We start from the raw sequence: 19,418 nt of genomic DNA on the forward strand, positions 1-19,418 counted from the left end.
GGTCCCGCCCCGCTCCCTCCCTGGCGGGTCCCACCCCCCTGCCCAGGAGGGCTCCGCCCCCGCCCCGCCCCGCCCCGCCCCCCGCCCGAGACGGCCCCGCCCCCGCCCCGCCCTCTCTCCGGGAGGGCCCGTCCCCGCGCCGGCCCCCCCGGAAGCGCGGGCTGAGAGTGCCCGCATGGAGCCAGAACCGCACTCCTCGGAGGCCGTCCCTACAGCTGCCGCGCTCTTCGCTTGGGTACGTGACTCCGCCCCCGGGCCGAGGCAGCTGGAACTGAGGGTCGCACAGACCCTGGGAAGCCCCCGGCCTGGGCGTGGGCGGCCCTGGGGCCCAGTGGTCGAGGTCCGAGAGGCGCTCCGGGTTGGAGGATCCTGGGTTGGGGTCTGGGTAGAAGAGGATCGGGAGGGAAGGGTCTTCGTGGGTGACTTAGGGGCTTCGGATCGGAGGAGCTGCGGCGCAGAGGGAAGAACCTGCTACCCGGACACAGTGTGTGAGTCCGCGACAGACTTCAGGCCTCGATAGCGCTGGGAAAGACCGCGCGGCGGGCTCTGTGCAGAGACTACCGCCCTGTGGGGCCACCTGTGCTTCTCACCCTCCCGTTGCCAGGAGGATGGAGGCCTTTCCCCAGCTCCACCCCCGCCTGGTTGGAGCATCCTTTTGGTGTGAGGCCTGCCGTGTTGAACCGTGCACGCGGCGAGACCCTGCATAGTTGCAGATATTCGGCTGTGATTGGAACCTGCCTGCACTGGGAGTGTGGGAGACTGCGCTGGTGTTGGTTTGACCAGAGCATTGAGAGACGGGGTCATCTTTATGTATCGTGGTTGGGCAAGAGGAGAGCCTGTGCACAGGAGAGCGTGGCAGGCATCCGGCCAGATGCACGGGAACAAGCAGACACAGTGTCTTGTAGTTCTTCACAGGGCATAATTGTATTGAAATGTATGAGTTGTTAATAATATCAGTCTCCTTCGCTAGAATGTAGGCATCAGGAGGGTGGGTACTGTGCGGGGCTCATGCCTGGCACATTGTAAGGTGCTCAGTACACATTTGTTGACTAATGGATGAATGAGTACCTGTTGTGTGCAGAACTATGTGCAGGTCTTTTGGGAAAAGCACAGGAATTAAAGACTTGCAGCTCTTGCGTTGGGGATGGTGGAGAAGGAGGTGGGAGAGGATAAGACCTTTATTGCTGTTAAAACCAGTATGTATTGACTAATTTTTTTTAAAGCTAATTATCAGCACTGGGTAGTATTTATTGAATGCGGGATTGCTTCTGACGGGCAGAATGGAGAGCCTGGCGTGGCTTGAGGTAGTCTGAATCTCTAGGTGCCTTTGAGATGGCCCTTGAGCTGGGTGTGGAATTAGGGATTGGCTGTGTGCCTGGGATGGCTGTTTGTCCCAGGCCAGGGACTCGGGTCTGTGTAGACAGTACTGACAAGGCCTTTCAGATATGGCCTTGTCAGTACTGAAGCAAAAGTACTGTTGAACCTAACCTCCTTGCTGTGCTTGGAGTCTTGATGGTGTATTCTTCCTGCTGCATTAGCTGTGTGGAGGGATGTATTAGTTTGCTAAGGCTGCCATAACAAAATAACACAGATGGGGGGGCTTAAACAATGGAAATTTATTTTCTCACATTCTGGAGGGTAGAAATCCAAGATCAAGATATCAGCACGTTTAGTTTCGTCTGGGTCCTGTCTCTTTGGCTTAGAGATGGCCTCCTGTTTGCTGTGTCCTCATGCGGCTTTTTCTGTGGGTGGGGAGTGTTCACGTGTTTCCTCTTATAAGGATACCGGTCATATTGGATTTGGGACACATCCTTATGATCTCATGGAGCCTTAGTTGCCTTTTAAAAGGCCCTGAATCCAAATACAAATCACATTCTGAGGCACTGAGATTAGGGTTTCAACAGATGACTTTCAGTGAACACAGATCAGTTCATAACAAGGGAATTTACCTTTATAGAGATGTGTGTGTGTGTGTGTGTGATGTATGGACTGTTTATAAGGATGGGAGGCAAATACAGCTGTAATAGGTTGTATTAAAATTTCCCTTTGTTTTGCTCTATCATGGGTGTAGGGCCTCTTGCTGCATCACAAAAATTTGGTGCCAAATTTGAATCCCATAATGTTGGTGTATTACTTTCTGTTCAGCAACCTGTAGCCCTGGTCGTGGGGCCTTGGAGCTCTTACAGCTAACAGAGAAATCCTGTACACTTGTTCTCCACCTCACATTGTGCAAGTCTTTCCTAGGTAGAGACTCATAGGGTCTTACGTTCATTCCCTGTAAAATACGTGCCCACCTTCTTTGGACCAGCACCATTTCAGATGCAAGGGAAACAGCAGTGAAAAGAACAAGGTTCCTGCCCTCATGGAGTTTACTTTTTAGTGGGAGAGGTAGGCAGTAAACAAGTAAACATACAATGTAATGCCAGGGAGCGCCATGAAGAAAAATAAAGCAGAAAAAGGACGTAAAGGGATTGGGGTGCTGTTTTAGAAAGGGTCATACAGTTAGCTTCCTGCTAGGTAAGCTCTGGGCTGGTTCACCATATATGCCTTTTTTCTTTATTCTTAGAGGCAAAATAGGCTATAATGAAAGGAGCGGGGCATTTGACTTGTCTACTCAGCTGTGTGACCATGGAAAGTTATTTAACCTCTCTGAGCCTTAGTTTCTTCATCTGTGAACTGAGAACGATAATGCCCTCTCCTCTGTTGTGAGAATTAATGCCCAACATACAGAGAAGCAAGCACTCAGTAGTTGGTAGCTAATATTGCCCTAGGGAATTCTGGGACTTCTGGGACCTGTGTCCCTGCATGGCTTGCTCGTCCAGCAGGGAGTCCTTGCAGCCCAGGATGACTCTGGAATAGAGCACACGGGACAGGAGTTTGTATGCATGCATGCATTTTTGAGTTTAAATCACTTTTCTTCATTCAGGTGTCTTACAAAATGAACACGTTTTAAAAGTTTTACTACTTAAGAACCAACCAGCAGTAGGTAGTTGGAGAAATTATAAGGATTCTCAAAATCTTAATAAGATTTTCCCTGCAGGCCCACCCATTATCCCTTATCTTCAATTTTGAATACAGGAAACTCTGAAAAGCCAATACTGACTTGACATGAGGCTGTTTACAGTCTTTGACCACTGTGAGTATTCGTACCATTCACCGCAGAAATAATACTGTTTTACTTATGGAGTGCTGCTCCCGGTCCTTGCAGCCGCGTGTATGATTTATATACCACATTGCTTTTCTGAAGTCTGTAAACTTCCAAAACTGAAATACATCTGGCTGCAAAGGTTTCAGGTTAGGGATTCTGGACCTTTATCATATAATAATGATGACACACATATTGCCCACCAAGGGGAAATATGTTTCCTTAGAGGAATCTCATGGCGTGAGTCTTACAGTCCCAAAACAGTGTACTTGGAAAGGTCCTTAGAGATCGTTGCCAGCCTCTTTCACTGTGCGTATGAAATAACAGTGATGCGCTCTGTTTGCGGGCACAAAATCCGCAGCTGACTTTGATTCCAGAAGCTCATTGCTAGTTTCCCCAGTGAGGCTGTGGGGAGAAGGGTTAAGAACTAGTACTACTACATTCTTCCCCGCCCACTTTGTTCCTATTTTTCCTGATTATATCTTACTTTAGCTATCCTAGATTTTTATCAGAAGGAACTCCTACGCTGTCTGCCCGAAGCAACACATATTGGCTGGGATGTTGGAAGGGGAAGCTGAGGAGTATCCCAGGATGAGCTGTGGATGCTGATGGCTCCTCCCACATAGAAACTGAGGTGTTCTGGGGCCTCTGTCCAAGTGTAGGTGTTGTATAACATCTTCGTAAGAAGGAGCCTATGGCGTCTTATCTGTCCTAGGCTCAGAGAGGAGTGTCAGGGTGAGAAAGGTGGGGACTGGTAGATTCACATCGACCAGCTGAGGTTATTGAAGTTCCCATACTTTTTCGTGATTGGCTTGTTTTATCCCTAGGGTGCAAATAGCTATGGGCAACTTGGCCTTGGCCACAAGGAAGATGTGCTTTCTGCCCAGCAACTGAGTGACTTCTGTAAATCTGGTTGTATCAAGAGGATCACAGGAGGAGGGGGCCACTCTGCTGTTGTCACAGGTAACTTCCTTCCAGAACAGCCTCTCACTTTCTTATTTGGACATTTCCCCCTAGGGTGTTATGTTACCGTCTTTCAGCCTTTTGTATTTTGCAGAGGACAGCATTTTTGTGATGAAATCAGGCTACCATCAGAGAATCCTAGGTTGTCAGAGCCAAAAGGATTTCAGAGATCAAGACCCCTTTCTTCCCCTCCCTCCCCTCCCCACATGAGGCTCAGAGAGGAAAACTGCTTCAAGTTACAAGACAAATAGTGGCCAAGTTGCAATGTATATTATACTTTATGCTGTATATTGATATTTAACTTTCACCTATGAATTAGAAGTCCTTGCAGTTAAGTTGAATATTCCCTGAGAGCAAGAACTTTGTATTTTCCTTAATCTTCCCTCACAGTAGCTGGAGTAGTACTTAGTAAGGATTACAAGTGCTATAATATTGCCAAAGAGGGCATGTTCCATCCTGACTAAGAACTTGAGCTCTGGAATCAAACCTCCTGGGTTTAAATCCCGGTTCTTTTAATTACTGGCTGTGTGGCCTTGGGCAAATTACTTAATTTCTCTGTGCCACAGTTGCTTCTCTGTTACATGAGGATAATGGTGGTGGATAAGGAGAATCCGTAAGTTAACAGGACTGCATTATGACTTTCATGGATACTTGAAACTTTGGCCTCCCTCTATAAAAAAATATTTAAAATTATACTTACAGTGGCACAGATATAAAGATTAATATAATCCAGGCTAGATTTAGTATTATATATTTTTATTACATATATTTTTTATTTAAAAAATTTTAATTAAAACATTTTTGTGGGCCTCTATGAGTATTGTGCACCCTGGCACTATGCATAAAAGATAAGTTGGCTTCACACTCGAGGCCCTTAGAAGAGTACTTGGCACATTTTATATTCCAAATAGATATTGGCTTTTATTGTTACAGTAGATGCTCAATTTGGTGATTGATTGGCCACTGCTGTGGAACTTAGAGTTTCCATTTAGATATTAGGTTGTAACCCCTTGGCCCTGTGCCATTAGGTCCAGAGCATCTTAACATGCATGGCTTATTAACTTGGGTGGGAAAAAAGTTAGTGGGTCCATGACTCCAGATAATTTATGAAATCCTTTTGCTCACTTTGGCGGTTGTAATTTCCCCTGCACATACTACCACCAAAACCTTTGTATTTTGCAGATGAAGGAAGCCTTTTTGTGTGTGGCCTGAACAAAGATGGGCAGCTGGGGCTGGGTCACACAGAGGAGGTCCTGTATTTTACTCCCTGCAAATCGCTCCTTGGCTGTGCCATCCAGCAGGTAGCCTGTGGCTGGGACTTTACTATTATACTTACAGGTGAGTGCTGCTGCTGCTAAGTCACAGGTGAGTGCACTTCTAGGTAAATCTGTGTAACTGCCAAGGCTTTTGGGGAGGAGAGCATGATGCTGCGGGCCCTGATTCAATGAAACGCACTTTGTATTTAAAAATACACACCAGGGACTTCCCTAGTAGTGCAGTAGCCAAGACTCCATGCTCCCAATGCAGGGCGTCTGGGTTTAATCCCTGGTCAGGGAACTAGATCCCATGTGTTGCAAGTAAGAGTTCACATGACACAGCTAAAGATCCCACGTGCCACAGCTAAGATCCGGTACAGCCAAGTAAATATTAACACACACACACACACACACACACACACACAAATATTCTTTCTAGTTGTCAAGGCAAGTTGTGGGGTGCATTTTGCAAGGAGAATTTTAACAGTAAAGGAGGTTGGGCTGGAAAATCTGGAGGGTAATTATTAGAATCTAAACAGTTGCTAGTGGTAAAGAACCTGCCTGCCAGCGCAGAGTTGCAAGAGAGCTGAGTTCGATCCCTGGGTTGGGAAGATCCCCTGGAGGAGGAAATGGCAACCTACTCCAGTATTCTTGCCTGGAGAATTACATGGGCAGAGGAGCCTGGCATGCTGCAGTCCATGGGGCCACAAAGAGTCAGACAGGACTGAGTGACTGAGCACACACAAACGATAGCTATCGTTTATGAAATACTTAGAGTGTGGGCCTGGGTCAGAGCTGTAGGGAGTCAGTAGATACCACTGTTTCTTGCTATTCGGGACCACTTGTGAGACAGACTCAGAACATTCAGGCAGGTGGAGAGCAAACGATTAGCTTTTTACTGATACAAGCTAAGTTGGAGGATGGGGCTGACTGTCACACCAAGAGGTTCTGCTGACACTCCTCTAATCCAAGCCTGCCCCCTAAACTTTAACAGGGGAGACCCTACTGTGTGTCAGCCCAGGGTGCTGAGAGGAAGGTGCTAAGCCATACATGTCCTGTTTCTTCTCTCAGATTCACCAAGTGGCTAGGTTATCCCTCCTTCAGAAAGCAGTGCAAATGGAGAAGGGCAGGGAAAAGACTTGAAGTGTATTAAAGTAGGGGCTTCCCTGGTAGCTCAGCTGGTAAAGAATCCGCCTGCAATGCAGGAGACCCCGGTTCAATTCCTTGGTCGGGAAGATCCTGGAGAAGCGATAGGCAATCCACTCCAGTATTCTTGGGTTTCTCTGGTGGCTCAGGTAGTAAAGAATCCACCTGCAATGCGGGAGACTTGGGTTCGATCCCTGGGTTGGGAAGATCCTCTGGAGGAGGGCATGGCAACCCACTCCAGTATTCTAGCCTGGAGAATCCTCACAGACAGAGGAGCCTGGTGGGCTATAGTCCATGGGGTTGCAAAGAGTTGGACACAACTGAGCGACTAAGCATAGCACATATTAAAATAATGGAAATTCTGTTCCATGGAAATGTGAAAAGTGGGAGATAAGTATCCTGCATCTCAACACGAGGCACACGGCTAAGCGTTCTTCATGGTTAACCTGTCATTAATCAGGTGTGGAGTGGGCAGTCTGTGTGAAATGCTCAGCCCAGTGCCCAGTCTTCTTATTCCTAGGGAAACAGAGCAGGAACTATGGATTGAATGGGCTGAAGCACGGGTGCCTCTCATTCCTTTTGCTGTTATCATCCTGCAGAATTTACCCATTAGACTTAGATATCTTACTTCTTAGATCTGCAATTCAAGTATTTGTATTTTGCAGAAAATGGTCAAGTTCTGTCATGTGGATCCAACTCCTTTGGCCAGCTGGGAGTTCCTCATGGGCCTCGAAGATGTGTGATCCCCCAGGCCATCGAGGTAAGGATGGCACTTGATACTGAGCTTGCCTGTGTCCTGTTAAAGGGTCTCCAGGTATCACATTTATCCCCCTCACCAGACTGAAAGGCTGGCTGCGTCCCTGAAAACTCATGGGGTAGTTAGAATGTATATTGAAAAACTTAGGTTCTCCTGGGAAAATTAGGTTGGAGGGATGGATGCTGTGAGTGAAAAGCCTCTGCTAGCTCTCATACATGTTATAATTTTTTGTGAAGTAAAAGAATGAAACTGATATATCCCATAATGACATCAATGACATCTTAAAATTCTAAAAGTTATAATAGTGGAAACTGTGTTAGAAACAGGTCTGATTGGAAGTGACTTCCCTAAGGACACTATATGAGGCAGATGGCATAGGTCAGTTCTGCCCAGTGGAAATGTAACGTGAGCCACATATGTAGCTTAAAATTTTCTAGTAGCACCATTTAAAAAATGTGTTTCAGGACTTCCCAGTCCAGTGGTTAATACCACTGGTGTGGTCCAGCAGTTAATACTCCATGCTTCCAATGCAGAGGGGTGGAGGAGGGGGCAGGTTCGATCCCTGGTTGAGGAATTAAGCTCTCACATGCTGTGTGGTGTGGCCAAAAAGTAAAAATAAAAATGTAAATAAATAATGTATGTTTCAGTGGTTTTTAGTATATTCACAGAGATGTGCAGCCATCACCGTCATCTACTTTTAGAACATTTTTATTATCACAAAAGAAACCGCACGCCCAATAGCCGCCAACTCCCATTTTCACCTCTTAACAGGCCCTTGTTGTCGCTCTTGTTCAGTCGCTCAGTAGCGTCTGACTCTTTGCGACCCCATGAACTGCAGCATGCCAGGCTTCTCTCCCTCTTTCACTATCTCCCTGAGTTTGCTCAAACTCATGTCCATTGAGACAGTGATGCCATCCAACCATCTTATCCTCTGTCGCCCCCCTTTTCCTCTTGCCCTCAATGTTTTCCAGCATCAAAATCTTTTCCAATGAGTTGGCTCTTCAGATCAGGTGGCCAAAGTCTTGGAGCTTCAGCCTCAGTCCTTCCAGCAAATATTCAGGGTTGATTTCCTTTAGGATTGACTGGTTTGATCTCCTTGCTGCCCAAGGGACTCTCAGGAGTCTTCGCCAGCACAGTTTGAAAGCACGAATTCTTATGGGCATTTCATATAAATGGAATCATATAATATGTAGCCTTTTGTGTGTGGTTTCTTTCATTGCATATGATTTTTTTAAGTTTCATCCATGTCATGGTATGACATGGCAAAATTAATTTTAATAACTTTTAAACTAGTCTCATGTATCCAAACTATGATTATTTCATTTTATGTATCATCAATGTAAAACTTTATTAATGGACATTTTATATTCTTTAACTTATATGAAGACTTTTTTTGTGGTGTAGATTTTCTTTAGAGTATATCTCGGTTCAGTATAGTCACCTTTTAAGTGTTCAACAGCCACATGTAGTTAGAGGCTACCGTATTGGATGGCACAGGTATTAGGACTCCTGGTTTTAGTTCAGAGCTCTTGTCACTGCATTGTACTTAAAATGTACACATTTTTCTGAAGATATGGAAGCAAATTTTTAGAGAAATTATATTGGAATCTAAAATGAGTTTCACCTAAGCTGCCCCATTCATACCTAATTTTCTTAAACTGTGACTAAGAATGGGATCTGTTTTCATTGGATGGAGAGCTTGGGTCTGCGCCTATCACATGAATTCTAATTGGCTGGTATTGGGGGAATATTATTTGGGGTCATGGTTTCCATGGTGTTTTAATCCCTTTGGGCTATTCTAACAAAAATATCATACAGTGGGTGGCTTAAACAGCAAACATTTATTTTTCACAGCTCTGGAGGCTGAGAAGTCCAAAATCAAGGCGCCAGCAGATTTGGTATTTGGTGAGGGCTCACTTTCTGGTCCATAGACAGCTGTGTTTTTGCTGTGTCCTTAAATGTGAGAAGGGGAAAAGCACTGTCTTTTATAAGGGCATTACTTTCATCCATAAGGGCTCTGCTCTCATGACCTAATCACCTTCCAAAGGCCTTCCAAAGTACCTCCCAGTACTATCATGTTGGGGATTAGGTCTCAACATATGACTTTTCAATGAACACAGACACTCAGTCTGTATAGCATATGGTATACATGGAATTCTAGACCATGTAGTCCCTGTTGTAAGGAGTGTTACAGCTTCGAGTAATAGTTGCAAATAGATGAGTTTTTAAGAACCTATGTAAAAGTTGTAATTAATTTAGCTTGAGTCACATGATGAAAGAAGACAGAGGAACAAAGGTTAAAATATGTTGGATGATAAAATAAGAAGGTAAAAACATTTTGACATGTGTATCTTATAGAACAATGGGAGAAATGTGCTAAAGTGAAGTGGAAGAGAAATTCATTCATTTATTTAATAGCAATATCGCTGGATCATGGAAAAAGCAAGAGAGTTCCAGAAAAACATCTACTTCTGCTTATTGACTATGCCAAAGCCTTTGACTGTGTGGATCACAGTAAACTGTGGAAAATTCTGAAAGAGATGGGAATACCAGACCACCTGATCTGCCTCTTGAGAAATCTGTATGCAGGTCAGGAAGCAACAGTTAGAACTGGACATGGAACAACAGACTGGTTCCAAATAGGAAAAGGAGTACGTCAAGGCTGTATATTGTCACCCTGTTTATTTAACTTATATGCAGAGTACATCATGAGAAATGCTGGACTGGAAGAAACACAAGCTGGAATCAAGATTGCTGGGAGAAATATCAATAACCTTAGATATACAGATGACACCACCCTTATGGCAGAAAGTGAAGAGGAACTAAAAACCCTCTTGATGAAAGTGAAAGTGGAGAGTGAAAAAGTGGGCTTAAAGCTCAACATTCAGAAAACAAAGATCATGGCATCTGGTCCCATCACTTCCTGGGAAATAGATGGGGAAACAGTGGAAACAGTGTCAGACTTTATTTTTCTGGGCTCCAAAATCACTGCAGATGGTGACTGCAGCCATGAAATTAAAAGACGCTTACTCCTTGGAAGGAAAGTTATGACCAACCTAGATGGCATATTCAAAAGTAGAGACATTACTTTGCCAACAAAGGTTCGTCTAGTCAAGGCTATGGTTTTTCCTGTGGTCATGTATGGATGTGAGAGTTGGACCGTGAAGAAGGCTGAGCGCCGAAGAATTGATGCTTTTGAAGTGTGGTGTTGGAGAAGACTCTTGCGAGTCCCTTGGACTGCAAGGAGACCCAACCAGTCCATTCTGAAGGAGATCAGCCCTGGGATTTCTTTGGAAGGAATGATGCTAAAGCTGAAAGTCCAGTACTTTGGCCACCTCATGCGAAGAGTTGACTCATTGGAAAAGACTCTGATGCTGGGAGGGATTGAGGGCAAGAGGAGAAGGGGACGACAGAGGATGAGATGGCTGGATGGCATCACTGACTCGATGGATGTGAGTCTGAGTGAACTCTGGGAGTTGGTGATGGACAGGGAGGCCTGGCGTGCTGTGATTCATGGGGTCGCAAAGAGTTGGACACGACTGAGTGACTGATCTGATCTGATTGTGTGAAGGTGCTGTATTTAGGCAGGAGAGACAAAGGTGAGTAACACCAAATCCTAACATTTGAGGACCTTGTAGTTTAGTAGTACATGTTGATATAGAAACACCTAGATGAATTACCATGTTAGAACTATGATAGATGCTTGTGGAGCCCCTAAAAGGGAGGGTTGAACTCTTTCTAGGGGAAGGTAGGGTGAGAACAGACCTATGCTGAATCTTGAAAGTTGAGTGTAAGTTGACCTGGCTTGGGATAGGAGGATGTGCAGAGTAGGTACAAAAGAAGCAATTGCAAACAGAAGGATGCTGCTGCTGCTAAGTTGCTTCAGTCATGTCCAACTCTGCGCAACCCCATAGACAGCAGCCCACCAGGCTCCCCCGTCGCTGGAGTTATCCAGGCAATAACACTGGAGTGGCTTGCCATTGCCTTCTCCAATGCATGAAAGTGAAAAGTGAAAGTGAAGTTGCTCAGTCGTGTCCGACTCTTCTCGACCCCATGGACTGCAGCCTACCAGGCTCCTCCTTCCATGGGATTTTCCAGGCAAGAGTACTGGAGTGGGGTGCCATCGCCTTCTCCAAAACAGAAGGATAAAACAGGCTTAAAACAGGAGTTTTAGAGATGCTGCAAGCAACTTAGTATGATTGTAATATAAGAAAGTGGTAGAAGTGACAGTGGGGAGCGGGCCGGTAGTATCTGACAAATGGTAAGAACAGTGAGTTAGAGAGGGGCCACATAGGGAAGTGTGGGGGCATGGAGTGAAGGAAGATTCCTCAGCAAGAAAGCTCTTGCTAATAACCCACATGAGAGATGATCCTGCCCCAAGCTAAAGCAGCAGCAGTGAGGTGGAGAGGAAGGATTGGAGATAAGTTGTTTTGAAGAGATTGAATCCATAAGTAAAGCCCTTTATTTACCTTTGAAAAGAAAAAAAATAAAAAAATTTAAAGGTAGTGTTTTCAAATTGTGTGAACAGTAAGATTGGATCTTCCCTGAAGCTAATGTGATTGTGGGCTGAATTAATAGAAGTATAGTCTACAGAAGAAGGGAGGCCAGAGCTCTGTCCTTTGTGCTGGTCACACTACGTCAGCGATGTTGTGTCGTGGTGTGGGTTTGTTTCTTCAGCTCTGGGCACTGAGGTGAATAAGACTCAGACCCTGCCTTTGAGGACTCTAAAGTTTAGAAAGACACTGTTGTTGTTCAGTCACCAAGTCGTGTCTGACTCTTTGTGATTCCATGGACCGTGGCATGCCAGGCCTCCTTTAGAAAGACACTGTGGACCTCAATAAGCAAATATGGTAAAGCCCCACAGGGGCTGTGATTGTGCATATACAGTCCCTTAAAAGAGAGAGACTGAGTAACCAGAGCGTAGAGGAGAGAAAACAAGAGAGGGAGGGAATTTGAAACTCGATGATAGCTGATGGAATTGGGGATGTTTGGCCTAAAGAAAAGATATGTATCTGTTATGTATAGCTGTGTAATAAACATTGCCTGAAATTTTATTAGCTTACAACAGCAAGCATTTATTGTCTCTCAGTTTGGAGGGTGAGGAATCTAGGAACAGCTTAGCTGGTCTCATGAGGCTGCAGTCAAGATGTCAGGCATGCTGGAGGTCTGCTAGAGGCTTGACTGGGCTGGTGGTTCCTCCTTCCACTTTCTCATGGGCAGGAGACTAGTTCCTTGCCATATGGCCCTTTTTGTAGGACTGTTCAGATGTGATATGGCTTCCCCCAAAAGTGATGAAACAGTGGCTGACTTTATTTTTCTGGGCTCCAAAATCACTGCAGATGGTGGTTGCAGCCATGAAATTAAAAGACGCTTACTCCTTGCAAGGAAAGTTATGACCAACCTAGATAGCATATTCAAAAGCAGAGACATTACTTTGCCAACAAAGGTCCGTCTAGTCAAGGCTATGGTTTTTCCAGTGGTCATGTATGGATGTGAGAGTTGGACTGTGAAGAAAGCCGAGCGCTGAAGAATTGATGCTTTTGAACTGTGGTGTTGGAGAAGACTCTTGAGAGTCCCTTGGACTACAAGGAGATCCAGCCAGTCCATCCTAAAGATCAGTCCTGGGTATTCACTGGAAGGACTGATGTTGAAGCTGAAACTCTAATACTTTGGCCACCTGATGTGAAGAGCTGACTCATTTGAAAAGACCCTGATGCTGGGAAAGATTGAGAGCAGGAGGAGAAGGGGATGACAGAGGATGAGATGGTTGGATGGTATCACCGACTCAATGGACATGGGTTTGGGTGGACTCCAGATGTTGATGATGGACAGGGAGGCCTGGTGTGCTGCGGTTCATGGGGTTGCAAAGAGTCGGACACGACTGAGCGACTGAACTGAACTGAAAAGTGATGAGAGAGAAAGAAAACTTCACCACCTTTGGTCAAGCAAGAGGCTTCAATGCCTTTTATTGTCTAGTCTCTGAGTCACTCAACACTTCCTTATCCCATTCACTAGAAGCAAGTCACTAAGACCAGCCTACAGTGAAAGTGAGGGAAATTAAGCTGCCTATCTTGAAGGGAGGAGTCTAAAATTTGAGGACCTGTTTTTAAATTTTATTTTTTGAAGTATAATGGCTTTGCAATGTTGTGTTAGTTTTCCTTTGTACAACAAAATGAATCAGCTCTATGTATACATATATCCCCTCCGTCTTGAGCCTCCCACACCCACCCCCGGAGGACCTATTTTTAAAGCCACTGCAAGATGTCTTAGAGAGGACGTGACAACTGACTTCAAATGTTTGGAAAGCCTTGTGAGAAGCAATAGCCAGTTAGCTTTGGTTCCACCTAGGGAGACAGATGGAACCGTGCAAACGTGGGCAGGCACCTGGTGAGCCCATGTTACTGGAAGAAGGTATTTGGGCAGGGGTTAGATGACCCTTGGTGGGGTGTTGTCAAAGGGTTTCAAGCATTGAGTGTGGATTGGACTAGATCAGAGATCAGCAAACTAGAGCCCTTGGTAAATAAAGATTTATTGGAACATAACCACACCTATTCATATATTTATGGATGTTTTTATGTTACAATGGCAGAGTATAGTGATGTGACAGAGTCTAAAATTTTCACTATCTAGCCCTTTATGGAAAACTTTTGCCAACCCCAGACTGGATGACCTTGCAGATGCCTCCTAGCCCTGAGTGGCATTGTGATATGGTATTTGAAAAATATTTTGCCTTTTAGGGATACATATAGAGGCATTTGTGAATGGAAGTGTTGGGAATTGGGAGCGCCGCACTAATGAGACACATAATGAGGACCATGCTGCGTTGTATTTGGGCATAAATTACATAACACTTTGTAGATGGATAGTTCTGAGATCACCATCCTTTTCTTTGTTTTGACAGCTCCTGAGAGAGAAGGTTGTTAGTATTGCTGCTGGACTGAGGCATGCTTTAGCTGCAACAGGTGATCATTTTGCTATTATTTTCTTAATGGGCATGTAATAAGGAGACATGGAGCTTTGGAAGAAATAAACTTTAAGGAGTAATTCAGAGTGTCTGTTGTGCTCCAGTCTGATTAAAAGGAGGGGATGTAAGCAGAAGTCATGTGGGAAAGCCTTCAGCAGGTAGGGAGGAAGGAAATGAGGTGGTCCAGGTTTTCACTGTGTTCTAGGCTTGGTGCTAGGTTCTCTTGGTTTAATTGTTTGGTGGTGTTCAGTCGCTAAGTTGTATCCGACTTTTTTGAGACCCCATGGACCAAAGCCCTGCCAGGCTCCTCTGTCCATGGGTTTACCCAGGCAAGAATTCTGGAGTGGGAGCCATTTCTGGAGCCATTTCCTTCTCCAGGGGATCTTCCCGACCTCGGGATGGAACCTATATCTCTTGCGTCTCCTGCATTGGCAGGTGGGTTCTTTACTGCTAAGCCACCAGGGAAGCTCCCTTGGTTTAATTAGTAGCTCATTAATCTTCATGGCCATGCAGTAATGTGAGTTAAGTGTTTTTAAAATTGAGGTATAGTTGATTTATAATATTATATAAGTGTTAGGTATGCAACATAGTGATTCACAGTTTTTAAAGATTACATTCCATTTATGGTCGTTAGAAAATATTGACCATGTTCCTTGTACAATATATCCTTATTGCTTATTTTATTTTATACATAATTGTGTGTTTGTCTTACATATGAAGAAACTGAGGTCCAGAGAGCTGTGACACAGGGAGTTGGGGAATAAAAGGTGAGCTGGGATCAGAGTCTAGGCTGGATTCCAAGACCCATATTCTTTGTCATGAGCTGCATTGCTTTTCTAGTGGATTTTAATGTTGATTAATTTAAAAGCTTCAAGTGAGCTTGCCTCCTGTGCTGTAAGAGGGTGATGGGTGTAGGGCTGACAGAGTGTGTGAGGTCAGAGGTGGAAAGTGGAGGAGGCATGACCCTTTTTTCTCTCTCTTGCTCATTTTTCTGCTTTCTGCTCCACTCCTCTGGGCTGCAGGACAGCCTGAACGGGCTCTGGCAGCCGAGGCCCAAGCACTGGTGAGTCCAGTCTTGGAACCAGGAGAGGAGTAGAGGTGATTAAGAGTCTGGTGCTACATGGTGGTCACCTGGGGCTTAGGGTCGATTATAGTTTTTTGAAAAATTAAGGTTTTTATTTTGATAGGCATACTGATTCACATGCAGTTGTAAGAAGTGAGATAGATCACATGCACTGTTTGCCAGTTTCTCCCAGTGATAACATCTTGTGAAACTATAGTGTAATAGCTCAACTGGGGTGTCTTGACACAGTCAAGATACAGAACAGTACCTTCTCAAGGATCCCCCTTATTGCTCTTTTATAGCTTTACCCACTTTCTACCTACCCTCACCCCCTTCTTAGCTCTTCTGTTCCCCCATAATAATGTCATTGTAAGAATGTTATAAAATGGTATCATATAGTATACAGCCATTTGGGGTTGGCATTTTTGCTCAGCTTATGATTCCATGGAGATTCATCCAAGCTGGGAGTATCAATAATTTGTTCCTTGTTATTGCTAAGTAGTATTCCATGAAAAAGTGAAAGTGAAGTTGCTCAGTCGTGTCCGACTCTTTGTGACCCCATGGACTATACTGTACCTGCCAGGCTCCTCCATCCATGGGATTTTCCAGGCAAGATTACTAGAGTGGTTTGCCATTTCCTTCTCCAGGGGATCTTCCCAATCCATGGATCGAACCCGGGTCTCCTGCATTGCAGGCAGACTCTACTGTCTGAGCCACAGGGGGGGCTTCAGTATTCCATAGTATAGCTGTATTAGTTATACTGTGGTAGTTAAACTCTATTAGCTTGCTAGGGTGGCCATAACAAAATATCACAGAGTGGGTGGCTTAAACAACAGGAGTTTATTACTGTTTTCTCACAGTTAAGGAGGCTGAAGTCCAAGATGAAGACGAGGCTTGGTCTCTAGCGACATTTCTGTCCCTGGCTTGCGGACGCTACCTCCTTGTTCTCTCCTCACATGGTTTTTCCTCTGTACACGCGTGTGGAGAGACACAGAGACCTCTGGTGAATCTTTCTCTTTTTAAAAGGACACCGTTTCTTTCAGAAGCCTCACTCTTACGGCCCATTTAACTTTCATCACGTCCTATAGGCCCTATCTCCAAATACAGTTACGTTGGGGTTTAGGACTGCCGCTGCTGCTGCTGCTAAGTCGCTTCAGTTGTGTCCGACTCTGTGCGACCCCATAGATGGCAGCCCACCAGGCTCCCCCGTCCCTGGGATTCTCCAGGCAAGAACACTGGAGTGGGTTGCCATTTCCTTCTCCAATGCATGAAAGTGAAAAGTGAAAGTGAAGTTGCTCAGTCGTGTCCGACTCTAGCGACCCCATGGACTGCAGCCTACCAGGCCCCTCTGTCCATGGGATTTTCCAGGCAAGAGTACTGGAGTGGGGTGCCATTGCCTTCTCCGGAGTTTAGAACTTCAATATATGAATTTACGGGGGATACAATTCAGTCTATAACAACCACAGTTTGTTTAACCAGTCACCCATTGAAGCACATTTGGCTATTTCCGGTTTTTAGCTATTAAGAATAAAGCTATAAACATTTGTGGACAAGTCTTTATGTGAGCATAAATTTTCATTTCTCTGGGATAAATGCCCAGGAGTGTGATGACTGAGTTGTATGGTAGTGATTATACTTTTATAAGCCGATTCCCTTAGAAATTAGCAGGGCCAACCAGAGAATTGCCTGTCATCAGTTTCCTTGCCCCTTGCCTACCAAGATTCTGTGACCGCTAGTCTCATGAGTACATTTTTGTCAAGTTACATAGAAACACAGTTACGTGTTTAATTTTAAGTCCTCTTCTTCCCCCACTTTTTTCAGTAAATATTTCTACCTGCATCTCAAAAAATAAGGACTTTTTCTGAAAACATTACCACCCCCCCAAAAAAATACCACCATCGTATCTGCAAAAAATTATCAGTAATTCTGTAATTTCATTAAGCATCCAGTCAGTATTTAAATTTCCCTGATTGTTTCAAAAATGCTTTTTATGGTTTTGTTTGAATCAGGATCCAAATTAGATCTATCATTGCACTTAGTTAATATGTATTTCATGTCTCTCTCTTTCTCTTTTAAAATTTATTTATTCCTTTTTGAAAATCTTTGTTTATTTATTTTGGTTGTGCCAGGCCTCAGCTGTGGCATGCAGGATCTTCAATGAGGATCTTTAGTTGTAGCATGTGGGATCTAGTTCCCTGACCGGGGATCAAACCCGGGCCCCCTGCATTGGGAGCATGGTGTCTTAGCCATTGAACTACCAGGGAAGTCCCTATTCCTTTTAGTTTTTTATTGTGATAAAATACACATAACATAGTTTTATCATCATAATCATTTTTAAGTGTACAATTGAGTGGGATTAAGTACATTCACATTATTGTGCAACTATTACCGCAGTCCATTGTGGAACTTTTTTTCATCTTGCAAAACTGAAACCCTATATCCATTAAACAGTAGATCCTCATTTCCCCTTCTCCCAGTCCCTGGCACCCACCATTCTTTCTGTCTCCGTGATTTTGACCACTCATTCAGGTACCTCATGTAAGTGGAATCATAGAGTCTCTGTCTTTTTGTGGCTTATTTCACTCAATATAATATCCTCAGAGTCTGTCCATGTTATAGCAAATGTCAGGATTTCCTTCTGTTTTAAGACCTAATGGTATTCTCCTATATGTATATACCACATTCTGCTTGTCCACTCATCTACTGATGGACTCTTGGGTTGTGTCCGTACTTTAGCTATTGTGAATAATACGGCCATGAACGTGGGTGTACAGATATCACTTTGAGATCTTGCTTTCAATTCTTTTGGATATTTACCCAGAAGTATTATTGCTGGATCATACAGGAATTCTATTTTTAGTTTTGGGGGGAATTGCCATACTGTTTTCCACAGTGGCTGTACCAATTTACGTGACCACCAGTAGTGCAGAAGGTTTCCAAATTTCTTCACATCCTTGCCAACCCTTGTTGTAGTAGCAATCCCAATGCCATCCCAATGAGTGTAAAGTGACAATTTCAGGGTAGTTTTGATTTCCTTTTGCTAATGGTTAGTAATGTTGATCATCTTTTCATGTGCTTATGGCCATTTGTGTATTTTCTTTGGAGAAAAGTCTATTCAAGTCCTTTACTCATTTTTGAATCAGGTTTTATTTTTGTTGTTGTTGAGTTTTAGGAGTTCACTGCATATTTTAAGTATTAGTCCTTTATTGGACATCTCCAGCTTCTTTATGTACCTTTTCCTTTCTGTTTTTTCTCTCACAATTTGTTGAAGAGTTGGTAAGTTTCATTTTATTTCAACACTGTGTTTTGTTCACTTTGTGCTCAGTCATCACCAGTTACATTTCACACAGCAAGCTTGTCTGTTTTCAGCCTAGAGGACCACTGGGTATAAGACTTCTGGAGGAGCAGTATCTTAATGTTGCTGTTGGGTGATGGAGCCTAGTTACACACATCTGACTGTAGGCCAAATATATGATATTTCATCTACACATTGGTATGAGTTTCAGAACATTGGTATATGAATTAGATCCAGTGAATATGGAAACAAAAGACCATTCCACGTGTGGAAATGGTGGCTGTTAAGAAGCTATCTTGCAGTCATAAATATGTATTTATTTGACAATTAGGAATCTCAGAATTCATCTTGGTGTAGTAGAAAAGGCGCTATGTTAGGTGCAGGAGAGAGTTGAGTCCTGGTGTTTTCTCTGCTCCCTGCTCCCTGTATGACCTTGGACAAATCACATGCCCTCTTCAGGCTTCAGTTTCTCATCCAGTGAATGTGAGGCATGGACGTGGTAGGGTTCAAGGTTGTTTCCTGCTTGGTCTGGAGTCTGGGTTGTCTTTTCGGGTTAATCATGAAAAAGATATCATTCCAGTAATTTGATTCTGGAGGAGTCAAATTTGACTCCAGGGGAGTCAAAGGAGAACTTTCTGGAAGGAGTTTTACTATGTTGGGATTTCCACTGATGGTCTTAGATTGCCCTGAAGATTGGATTTGTGATTGGCTTGGTGGTAGTCCCTAGGACCAGCCATAGAATTGCTTGAGGCAGTAAGCTTTTTCATAATACGTATGCTAACTAAGCATGAATGGGGAATCTCTTATGGCATGAGGTTGAAAGCGCCAT

The 19,418-nt window shown here is 44.2% G+C and overlaps 1 protein-coding gene across 2 annotated transcripts in view; it reads left to right on the forward strand.

The window, feature by feature from the left end:
* Window positions 1–104: 104 nt before the first annotated feature.
* SERGEF (secretion regulating guanine nucleotide exchange factor) overlaps window positions 105–19,418 on the forward strand; it is a 248,168-nt gene continuing 228,854 nt past the window's right edge. For both annotated transcript variants that reach the window (XM_070803581.1, XM_019975581.2), the window contains exons 1-5: window positions 105–235; window positions 3,973–4,108; window positions 5,291–5,446; window positions 7,176–7,270; window positions 14,169–14,229. In XM_070803581.1, the coding sequence (XP_070659682.1) occupies window positions 176–235; window positions 3,973–4,108; window positions 5,291–5,446; window positions 7,176–7,270; window positions 14,169–14,229 (508 nt within the window). In that variant the 5' untranslated portion in view covers window positions 105–175. The remainder of the gene's footprint in view (window positions 236–3,972; window positions 4,109–5,290; window positions 5,447–7,175; window positions 7,271–14,168; window positions 14,230–19,418) is intronic.

Source organism: Bos indicus, chromosome 15, assembly GCF_029378745.1.
Source record: "Bos indicus isolate NIAB-ARS_2022 breed Sahiwal x Tharparkar chromosome 15, NIAB-ARS_B.indTharparkar_mat_pri_1.0, whole genome shotgun sequence".
Lineage (NCBI taxonomy): Eukaryota > Metazoa > Chordata > Mammalia > Artiodactyla > Bovidae > Bos > Bos indicus.